This window comes from Triticum dicoccoides, chromosome 6A, assembly GCF_002162155.2.
Source record: "Triticum dicoccoides isolate Atlit2015 ecotype Zavitan chromosome 6A, WEW_v2.0, whole genome shotgun sequence".
Taxonomy (NCBI): Eukaryota; Viridiplantae; Streptophyta; class Magnoliopsida; order Poales; family Poaceae; genus Triticum; species Triticum dicoccoides.
Genome location: NC_041390.1, coordinates 406,317,400 through 406,328,547, shown reverse-complemented (window position 1 = coordinate 406,328,547; position 11,148 = coordinate 406,317,400). Strand labels below are relative to the sequence as shown.

General features: G+C 50.2%; 1 protein-coding gene across 2 annotated transcripts; it reads left to right on the top strand.

Moving 5' to 3' along the window:
- Positions 1 to 5,508: 5,508 nt before the first annotated feature.
- On the top strand, positions 5,509 to 10,845 carry LOC119317034 (transcription factor bHLH128-like). Of its 2 annotated transcripts, none has more exons than XM_037591422.1 (5): positions 5,509 to 6,005; positions 9,518 to 9,861; positions 9,971 to 10,180; positions 10,259 to 10,327; positions 10,450 to 10,845. In XM_037591422.1, the coding sequence occupies exons 1-5, from the start codon at positions 5,729 to 5,731 to the stop codon at positions 10,495 to 10,497; spliced, it is 948 nt and encodes a 315-aa protein (XP_037447319.1). In that variant the 5' UTR covers positions 5,509 to 5,728; the 3' UTR covers positions 10,498 to 10,845. The 2 variants fall into 2 exon arrangements, with proteins under 2 accessions (XP_037447319.1, XP_037447320.1); XM_037591423.1 differs by having other exon boundaries at positions 5,510 to 6,005; positions 9,521 to 9,861.
- Positions 10,846 to 11,148: the final 303 nt, after the last annotated feature.

Genomic DNA, 11,148 nt, shown 5'->3' with positions numbered 1-11,148 from the left:
AACCAGATACAATTTGGCTATGGGCCCCCTTCTAAGGATAGTGCTCTTAACGAGTTTAACATGTCTCCCAAGGGTGAGTGTCGGAAGATGTCCGTGGAGCTGAATCCGACGATCGATGACCGATCAAGCTCGACGTACGCGGGCGCACGAGGTTCGGAACCTATAGCCGAAGACGAGTCCATGGTTCCGGTGACATAGATGCCACTTGAAGTTAAGTCTGTGTGTGGCTCCAATGCCGCTGAGTCTGCGGCTTCCGTGGCAGGGTTGGGCTTCCCGTCTTCGGATAGTGTGATCTGCTCCGGATCTATGGACAGAGCAGCTACAGGTACTATCTCCTGTGTATGGACCGATGATAGACTTACGTCATGTCCATCGTGGTGGCAAGGAGCGGCTGTCGTGGTCTCGAATCCGTCGAAGATCAAGTCTCCACGGATATCCGTGATGTAGTTCAAGCTTCCAAATCTGACCTGGTGGCCAGCGTTGTAGCTTTCGATCTGCTCTAGATGGCCAAGTGAGTTGGCCCGCAGTGCGAAGCCGCCGAACACGAAGATTTGTCCGGGAAGGAAGATTTCCCTTTGGACAGCGTCGTTGTATACGATTGGAGGGGCCATCAAACCTTTTGACGACGGCACAGTGGAACTCTCAATGAAAGCACCAATGTCGGTGTCAAAACCGGCGGATCTCAGGTAGGGGGTCCCGAACTATGCATCTAAAGTCGATGGTAACAGGAGACGGGGGACACAATGTTTACCCAGGTTCGGGCCCTCTCTATGGAGGTAATACCCTACTTCCTACTTGATTGATCTTGATGAATATGAGTATTACAAGAGTTGATCTACCATGATATCGTAATGGCTAAAACCCTAAAAGTCTAGCATGTCTGACTATGATCATGAGGATCTATCTACGGACCTAGCCCTCTGGTTTATATAAACACAAGAGGGATCTAGGGTTACATAAGGTCGGTTACAGAGAAAAGAATTTTCATATTTGGTCGCCAAGCTTGCCTTCCACGCCAAGGAGAGTCCCATCCGGACATGGATAGAGTCTTTGGTCTTCGTATCTTCACATCCCATCAGTCCGGCCCATGTCTAATAGGTTGGACGCCCGAGGACCCCTTAGTCCAGGACTCCCTGAGGTTGGTCGGAAGAAATCGACGATCGCCCAGGTACACATTCTTCTTGCATTTGTCCAGGTATATAATTTCGGTGTCAGCTAAACAGTGCGTGCATGCGTGGTATCCCTTGTTTGTCTGTCCTGAAAGGTTACTGAGAGTGGGCCAATCGTTGATGGTTACAAACAGCAACGCGTGCATGTTAAATTCCTGCGGTTTGTGCTCATCCCACACACGTACACCATTTCCATTCCACAGTTGTAAAAGTTCTTCAAGTAATGGCCTTAGGTACACATCAATGTCGTTGCCGGGTTGCTTAGGGCCTTGGATGAGAACTGGCATCATAATGAACTTTTGCTTCATGCACATCCAAGGAGGAAGGTTATACATACATAGAGTCACGGGCCAGGTGCTGTGATTGCTGCTCTGCTCCCCTAAAGGATTAATGCCATCTGCGCTTAAACCAAACCATACGTTCCTTGGGTCACCTGCAAACTCAGCCCAGTACTCTCTCTCGATTTTTCTCCACTGCGACCCGTTAGCGGGTGCTCTCAACTTCACGTCTTTCTTACGGTCCTCTCTATGCCATCGCATCAACTTGGCATGCTCTTTGTTTCTGAACAGACGTTTCAACCGTGGTATTATAGGAGCATACCACATCACCTTCGCAGCAACCCTCTTCCTGCGGGGCTCGTCGTCAACATCACCATTGTCATCTCGTCTTATCTAATACCGCAATGCACCGCATACCGGGCATGCGTTCAAATCCTCGTGCGCACCGCGGTAGAGGATGCAGTCATTAGGGCATGAATGTATCTTCAGCACCTCCAATCCTAGAAGGCATACGACCTTCTTTGTTGCGTACATACTGTCGGGCAATTCGTTATCATTTGGAAGCTTCTTCTTCAATATTTTCAGTAGCTTCTCAAATCCTTTGTCAGACACAGCATTCTCTGCCTTCCACTGCAGCAATTCCAGTATGGTACCGAGCTTTGTGTTGCCATCTTCGCAATTGGGGTACAACCCTTTTTTGTGATCCTCTAACATGCGATCGAACTTCAGCTTCTCCTTTTGACTTTCGCATTGTGTCCTTGCATAAACAATGACCTGGCGGAGATCATCATCATCGGGCACATCCTCTGGTTCCTCTTAATCTTCAGCAGCTTCCCCCGTTGCAGCATCACGGTATTCAGGAGGCACATAGTTGTCATCGTCCTCTTCTTCTTCGATGTCTTCCGTCATAACCCCTATTTCTCCGTGCTTCTTCCCAACATTATAGTGTGGCATGAAACCCTTATAAAGCAGGTGGGTGTGAAGGATTTTCCGGTCAGAGTAAGACTTCGTATTCCCACATATAGGGCATGGACAACACATAAAACCATTCTACTTGTTTGCCTCAGCCACTTCAAGAAAATTATGCAGGCCCTTAATGTACTCAGAGGTGTGTCTGTCACCGTACATCCATTGCCGGTTCATTTGTGTGCATTTTATATAATTATGTGTGTCAAAAGTAAGAAAATTAGACAAGTATCTATCTATCTAAAGTAAGAATTGTTTTTCTTTCAGAAAGAAGATAAGAACAAGAGGCTCACCATGGTGGTGCCGGCGACGAGATCAGCGCGGGCGATCGACGGCGGTGAAGACGGGGACGGGACGTGATGGACCGCTAAACCTATGCAAATCTCGGGGAAAATGAAGTCTGGAGGTCGAGCTTCGAGAGGAGAAAACTTAACTAGCGTGGCTCGGGCATTTCATCGAACACCTCATGTGCATAGGAGGTGAGCTAGAGCACCTAAATGCCCTCCCCTTGCCGGCCAAAAAAACAGAGCACTATGGAGTGCTCTGCTCGCCGGCGAGGGGGTATATACAGTCAACTCATTTGTCCTGGTTCGTGACTGGAACCGGGACTAAAGGCCCCCATTCTATCCCGGTTCGAGCCACGAACTGGGACCAATGTATGTGGGCCAGGAGTGAGGCCCATTGGTCTCGGTTCGTGCCAGGAACCGGGACAAATGGATCCAGACGAATCAGGACCAATGCCCACGAGGCCCCGGCCAGCCCCCTGGGCTAACGAACCGGGACGTATGCCCCCATGGGTCCCGGTTCGTGACTGAATCGGGACTAATGGGCTGGCCAGGCCCCAACCAAAGCCCTGTTTTTCTACTAGTGAATGGTAATATCATTTTCTCAGCCTGTCGAGTATTGTTTTCGTGCAGAGATGCTCTTGAAGCGGAGTTGTGTGCATGCATGGAGGGTCTCTCCTTTTCCTTGCAGAGAAGCAATTGCCCGATATGCATAGAGACACTAGTAGAAAAAGGGTCTAATGTGAAACTCATTAGTCCCGGTTTGTAATTGAACCGGCACTAATGTGACCATTAGTATCGGTTCCAACGGCTAGGCGGGCGGCGCTCATTAGTACCGGTTTGTGGCGAACCTTTAGTACCGGTTCGTGCCATGAACCGGTACTAAAGAGGTTGTGGCCTTTAGTACGGGTTGGTGGCTTCAACCGGTACTAAGGGGGGGGGGTCTTTAGTACCGGTTGGAGCCACCAACAGGTACTAAAGGTGGTGGCCTTTAGTACGGGTTGATGGCTCCAACCGGTACTAAAGACCCCCCTTTTAGTACCGGTTGGAGCCACCAACCGGTACTACATGTGGTGCGCTGCCACCCGCAGTGCATAATGTTTAGTCCCACCTCGCTAGTTGAGAGGAGTTCGCACCGGTTTATAAGCCCCGCCGCGGCTACCGTGTCGAGCTCCTCTCTAAGCAGGCCTTTGTGGGCCTATTGCAAGTCTTTTGCCCTATGGGGCCTACTGGGCCGTACGGGCCTGCATCCTGGCCCAACTAAAGATTGGGTTTTTAGTCGTACGCAGGCCGTGCCGGCCCAGTAGGCGGGCTGTTTTTACTTTATTTCAAAAATAAAAAAAATCCTTACCAACCGGGACTAAAGGTCCTCCAGACCACGGCGCACCTCGTGCCACGTGGTTGCCCTTTAGCACCGGTTCGTGTTGAACCGGTACTAAAGGGGGGGGGGCTTTAGTGCCCACACTTTAGTGCCGGTTACCGAACCGGCACTAAAGGGCTTACGAACCGGTGCTATTGCCCGGTTCTGCACTAGTGAGATGGATTCCATTGTGGCAGTTAAGCTTGTTCAGTCTAAAGAAGTTGATAGATCGATGTATTCTTTCATAGTTAGTGAAATTAGATATCTTTTGAGTCTTCATGAATCATGTGTTACTCATATATCTCGATCTCAAAATAGGGTTAGTGACGGTCTAACTAATTTTGCTCGTACCAAAGGAAGGACCATGACTTGGTTGGGTTCCGGTCCTGAGGAAACTGTCCAGCTAGCTGCTGATGATTGTAATTCTATGAGTTGAGTAATACTCCAAGTTATTCACCCGCAAAAAAAATAATCAAGAAAGCTTATACATGGATCCACCGTTCCCTAGCTTGGCAGCGGCGAGGTCAGGCAGTACCAAGTACCAACCGTCCATACGCGCTAGGAGACCGTGGCGCCGGGCAGCTCATGGCACGTTGGTTCGGGCAGAGGCAGGTTTTGCAACGTTTGTTTTATATTCTTGAGACCCGGTTCGGGTACGTCATGAGGGGATAAAATAATGGTGCAACTTGGCGATAAACTGCGCATCGTCGTTTGTGGGGCGCTCGCTAGGTGCATGCACCCGGGCGGGCATCTTTCCTGGAGGGAACGCATGCGCATGCAGCCTATGCGGAGCCAGATTGACTGCCTCTCTCCCCGAAGAATTTTCTAATTTTGTGTGTATAAATGTTGCGTGCATCTGAATTGATTCCGATCAAGATGTGCTGTCAAGATTCTTCCGCGGTACCCTGCTTACGTTGTGGTGCACAAGTAGGAGTACTTAAATAGAGGAAGAAATAGTATTGGTACAGTAGTACCCTACCCACTAAAGTCTGCACCATTTCTGCGCTACAGTAGTGTATTTCCGAGCTAATTAGCTAAGTCAACCTTTTTTTTTTACATATCCCGCCCGCTGGATAGTAGACGGGTAAAGCGCTGCATTTGAACACGTATAGAAAGCTAGACTGGATAACGGACTAGACTAGATCCGCAAGCACAGACAGAGGAGCGAAACCTTATTCTGTAGCATCCCAAATGGAGTGCCAAGAGGCAGGAATAAGAGGAAGCATTTCGCAAAAAAATATAAAAAGGAATAAGAGGAAGCAGTCGGGTTTCCCCTTTGAGCCATCACCGCCTGGCTCCTGCGATGCGAGAGTTGAAACCCGACTTAATTTCCACTTGGAGAGGCTGCAGCGCCCACCCGGTCGGTCCCCACGCCGCCACACCCGCCCCGAGAACCAATCACGGGGCCCTGCGCTGCGCGAACCCGTCCCCCCTTTAAAGCCCACCACTCTCGGTCCCTAGCTCCCACTTGCACCACCTCGCATAGGATAGGCCACGCCAATATTCCACGCCCAAACACACGCGCAGACCGGCGAGCGATAGCTGATAGCCCCGGCCGTCGACGACCCAAGCGCGCCACCCCGTCGATCAATCTGCCAGAGTACGTGTCCGGCCGCCCCTCGCCGCATCCAGCTGCACCGGAAGGGGGCTTATTTTTGCTAACTGCACGACATGAGGAGGTTCTTGCCGGCGGGGGCAGGCGAGCCCTCCTCCTCCTCCTCGTCGGGTCCGCACGGGAAGCACGAGGGCAGCGAGGCCGCCGCTGCTGGAGGCGGTCTGCGCTACGGAGGGGGGGACATCTCGCTGGGGCGCGGCAACGACCTCCTCCACGGCCAGTTTCGCGGCGGCGGCGGCGGCGGATGGGAGATGAAGGACGACCGAGCGGACATGCTGGCCCGGCACAGCAGCTCGCCGGCGGGGTTCTTCTCCAACCTCATGGTGGATGACGGTAATAAGCGCCGCTGCTGAAACTAGCTGAATTCATCCCCGCCTGTTTTAATGCCTTTGTTGCTAGTGGTTTCTGTACTGCTTAGCGCGCGTAATTCCGTAGCTTTTGTACAAGGAAAGGAGAACCTGAAATGTCTAATGGCAACATCCATCGTGTCCATGTTTTTCTTCCCACCGCCGCGAACGAAACGAAGAGCAACATTTCGGCGCGCGCGATCGCTTTCTTCCGATCGAGGACAGAATAAAGCAGCGCTGTTTTTACCAGGGGGCGCCGCAAAAGTGCAGCTCCACTAGCTCACCACCTGCAACTTGCACCGTGTGCGTGAAGTAGACTGCGCAACTTTACCGGCACCTCCTGCCCGTTTTGGTTAAATTAGTTTTGCTATAAATGTACATTTGCATATACTCCTAGTAGTACATGCCGCTTTTTAATCTGCTACGTACTACTAAGTGAAAATAACGCTGCAAAGACAGGATTCATGATGCTTTTACAACTCTTTTTATTTTTGACGGAAAGCCCTAAACTTGCTTTGAACCAACAAGATACTCCTAAGTGATTTACACCTCGCCCTCATTTCGTATCTGACCCCCCCCCCCCCTTCTCCCGCATTCTGTTCACATGGAGGGCGTGAGGGTAATGACCCAGGAGCGCATTGTGGATGTTGCCGGTCGGTTCACGATGGTGTGGTGTGGTGTGGTGTAGCAGTGGCCAGCTTCGCGCTGCAACATGGAAAACCACCCGTTAATCGTGGTGATGATCTTAGGTGGGATAACATCTCACTTGCCAAATTTTCTTTTATAATTACTCGTATAAGGACTCCGAAAATGCCAGGTTCCCACGCACACAAGCAAATTGTTGATAAAACTCCAAAATAGTTTTTTCTTTTGACTCAATCCTCTTCTTCTCCTTAGCATCCGCGAAGGACAAGAGAATATCAAGGTAGGAAACATTATCCAGAATTTATCTTAGATTCAAACCGATAGCTGATGATAGATCTAGAATAGATATCTTTTGTTTCTACTCATGCGAGCTCATATCTTTTCTTTTTTATTAATTGCTAATTCCGATCTCCCTCCCCAATATGATATTATAGTCCCAGTGTAGATAGAAATTCCCTTACGATCTAATTCCGCTAGCGGCACTTCGGCCTGGCTCGAAGTACTAGCTGGCGTGACTTTCGCAAGATCCTCCATCAAGTCTTTGACTGAAACGCCGCTTCATATCCAGGGTGAAAACTCATGTTCTAGTCTTTGTTGGTTGGGAAGTAGCGACGAAATTGTGTCGTTATCTTGTTGAAGGCGATGTCTAGTGGTTGGGTGCCACCCTTCAGTGGTTGGTCTCACCATGCATGACAAAAATTCTCATCTTGGCTATCTTCGACCTGACGGCGCGGTGAAGGTGAGTCCCCCCCCCCCCTCCTCTGTCGTGCTTCTTTCCTAGGGTTCGATCGTTGGGGCGGTGGGCATGGAAGGCAGACAGGCAAGGTTCTCTCAGGGGGGCTACGTGATGGTGGCGTTGGTTGTTCGTCTTGACCGTGAGGACAACGAGGTGAGCTGCGGAGGAGGGTCTTAGTGTTAGTCTCGTCATCACCGTTGTACCAGTCTAGTCTCCCGATCTCGGCATGGTGGCTGTAACCAAAGAACTATCACTGCAAGACGGAGGTGACACCGAGCAAAAGCTCAAACCGATGTGTGTCCGTACCTACGACGATGACACCAATGGATGTCGCTTACCCCCTTTAGCAGGGCAAGGGGTTGTGGCGACGTTTTCTCCCCTCTTAAGGCTCCTGGTGAAAACCCTCGCCTGGCATGACATATAGGGAGTGGTGGCGCCTCTTCGTTTTCTCCTTAGGGGCATCGCCGGAGAGCTCTGGATCTTGTCGACATTGTGCATATGGATCATCATGCGAAAGAGATGGGGTCTTATTGAAGTGGTGAAGATTGTATGGTGGCGTCCTTGTTCTGTTGAAGTAATTATCAGATGGTATGGGATCCATGGCTTAGCTTTTTTTTTCTTAGAAACAGAGGTTGAAACCTACCAGCAATCTGCTTAGTTTGTAAGAAAGCGAAGGGGAAGTAGGGCTACGATGAGTTTGAGCCGTTCCCAAGAAAGGCTGACGCGTCTGAGCGTCTCTCTCTCTCTCTCTCAAAACTGTCTAGAAGGGACGCAAAACAAAGGGCTAGTTATCACTGGTTTTCTTCAAACAACTCGCATTTATAATTTTCCATGTACTTTTATATTCCTGTGTCTCTAGCTTGTACGGATTCTATAATCCTAGTTGCACTTGATTGCTTTTTCTTTTGGCCACTTGCTCTCTACTTAAATTGTTGTACCTTCTCGACTCCGTTTGCTTGCCTAAATAATAATAATACTATATGTAGCATATGGCTTAAAATTTCGCCAAAAGCCTTGGTCGACAACAAGACTTTAGTGAAGGGTCAATGCCTTAGGCTGGGCCCACATGCCCCATTTGCACACAGTATATCTTTTCAATGGCCAGTTGCACCGTCTAATGCACGTTAAGTAATTGTTCGTTATCTGCTCAAAACCTTAGCCAAGGTTAGGTTAACAAAAACTAAATGCAACTTGCCTTGGTCGACGGCAGGACCACGTGGCACGCCCACTTGGCGTGTGGTGGACCCAACGCTGTCTTTGGACCAGGTTCAGCTGACGGATCCACCGTGCGTCACGCATCCTTTTGCTGAAAATAGTAACCTACAGAGATGCATCCTGCGTCGTCGCGTGCACTCCACACGGACCTGCCCTTTCCTTTAGTGGCCGATGACTTCATTAATCACACCCTCTATTGTTTATTGTGATGAGGATAATAAGATTCTCTCATTCAAGAGCATAACATTGTATTGGCATGGCATGTTGTAGACGGATCAACGGTTGCATAACTAAAAGAATCAAGCTTATCTGCAAATTAAAAGCTTGGAACTGACACCCGTTATTAATTTGAGAATAATTCCTCGTCAATATGAAATTAGCTGTCTCGCCATAAAAAAAAACTCGCATAATTAAGCAGCATGGTTGTGTGAAAAAATAAAAGAGAGGATGAAGAAGTTTAGCAATCACTAAGGGCTAGTTTGGTAGCAAGGCACCAAAAACCAGGGTAGCAAACCCCAGTCGGGGGATTTTATGGGCCTGACGAGATCCCCTTCCACCATAGTGGATATTTCCCTAGTCTGTAGTATATCATTTGGTGGCTGGAGGATGGGGGGAAACGCTCCAGGTCACTAGGCTCCAAGTCGATCGCGTGAGAGAAGAAGAAGCGTGGATTTTCTACCCGACCTCTCGGGTCGTGGATCGACCTCCCGGGGAAACGCAGGGGATCGGGCCAAAAAGTCCCCCAGCTACGAGCGACCAAACGACGCGCTGATTTTTCACGGGCTGATTTGCCTAGTGGGCTATGAGCCCTGGATTTCGACGGGGATCCCCCCGGGATCGCTGGTAACCAAACTAGTCCTAACAGTTTTTCTGTTTGGGCGCGCTCCTTGGAACAAATGAAGCAGGATATCATGGCTCGAGAGGCGCCGGAGTAGCTGGTGGCAGCGGCGGCGGCGGCGGCGACGAAGCACACCGTAACGCCAGCAGCAGCACGAAGATGAAGTCCCAGCTGAGCTTCACGGCCGGCGGGCCACAGATCGCTGCCCACCTCTCGCGTATCTCCGAGGGCGCCTCTTTATTCCCGGGCGCCGACGTCGTCCGCACCGCTGCGCACCCGGGCGGCGAGCACCCCGTGTCGCGTTCCTTCTCGGCCAGCGGCAGTAGCGGGGGCTTCTCCATCGTGGGGCCGTGGGATGAGTCGAGGGAGATCATCGGCACCCTCGACCTCGGCGGTTACGAGTCTCAGGTACGTACTCCAGATTCCAGCATGGCCGTTCAGCATCATTCATCGATCTCTCACACTTAAACTTTGGATGCGATCTCTAATCCCTTGGAGCTCGTGGTGGTGGGTGCAGTTCAGTGGCATGGCGAGCTCGTCGTCGCTGGAGCTGGCGGGGATGGACAAGTACATGCAGGCGCAGCAGCAGGAGGACCAGGTGGCGTTCAAGGTGCGGGCCAAGCGCGGCTGCGCGACGCACCCAAGGAGCATTGCCGAGAGGGAGCGGAGGACGAGGATCAGCGACAAGCTCAGGAAGCTGCAGGACCTAGTGCCCAACATGGACAAGGTACGTACCACGCGCACGCATATTACACACTACGTGCAGCGGAAGCGACCGTGCTGATAGCTTTTGTGGATGAAACAGCAAACGAGCACCTCGGACATGTTGGACCTCGCGGTGGAGCACATCAAGGGCCTCCAGAGCCAGCTGCAGGTATGTCGTCGACGTGCTAGGCGCTGGCTAGGCTACATCCGTCAATATGTTTTGTTAATCGCACTACCAGTGATCATGGAACGTTAACGAGAGCTTGGTCGTCTCACCGTCTCGATCTGCAGGCCATGAAGCACGAGCAGGACAAATGCACCTGCTGCAACAAGCCTTGAGCAATTAAGCAGGGGACCAAGAACTGATCAGCACAACGCAAAGGATGACACCACCTTTACTCGAGAGAAATGTACTTGTATGCATGGGTAATACTACTATTGATCGAATATGATGCATGAATTAGTGCATGCCAATGCTAAATGAGTACATAGAGCTCGACGGTTCATACTTTCTCAAGCGGCAAGGTACTGGCAGCCGTTAGCGGAGCTATAGCCGGCTATTTGAAACTATGTGGATCCTTCAACTGGTTCCCAGTCTTTGGCCATAATTATCTTGAAGCAGGTGGCTGGTAGATTAGGTACCTCTCCTGTTTCCACGAGAACGTGAATTTTGGTACTAATTGCTGAGACTGAGAATTTTTATTCCAATTTTTTGTAATAACCATTCAGCCATTGGCTCACTTCGTAGCATATAGACGTGTGCGAAGTGAAAGGCATAAAACCACCACATCCCAAAATAAATAAATAAACACCACAATACACAAAACTTGCAAAAACCACCATATGCAAGAAGAGATCAACGTGTGGTTCAAACAGAGGTGATTCTATGCAACTCTACACAGACTCTACGGATAGAAAACATCATCTATTCGTTGGCATACCTTAATCGAGAATATGATGGAAAAACTAAAGAATTTCACAAGGAGAATC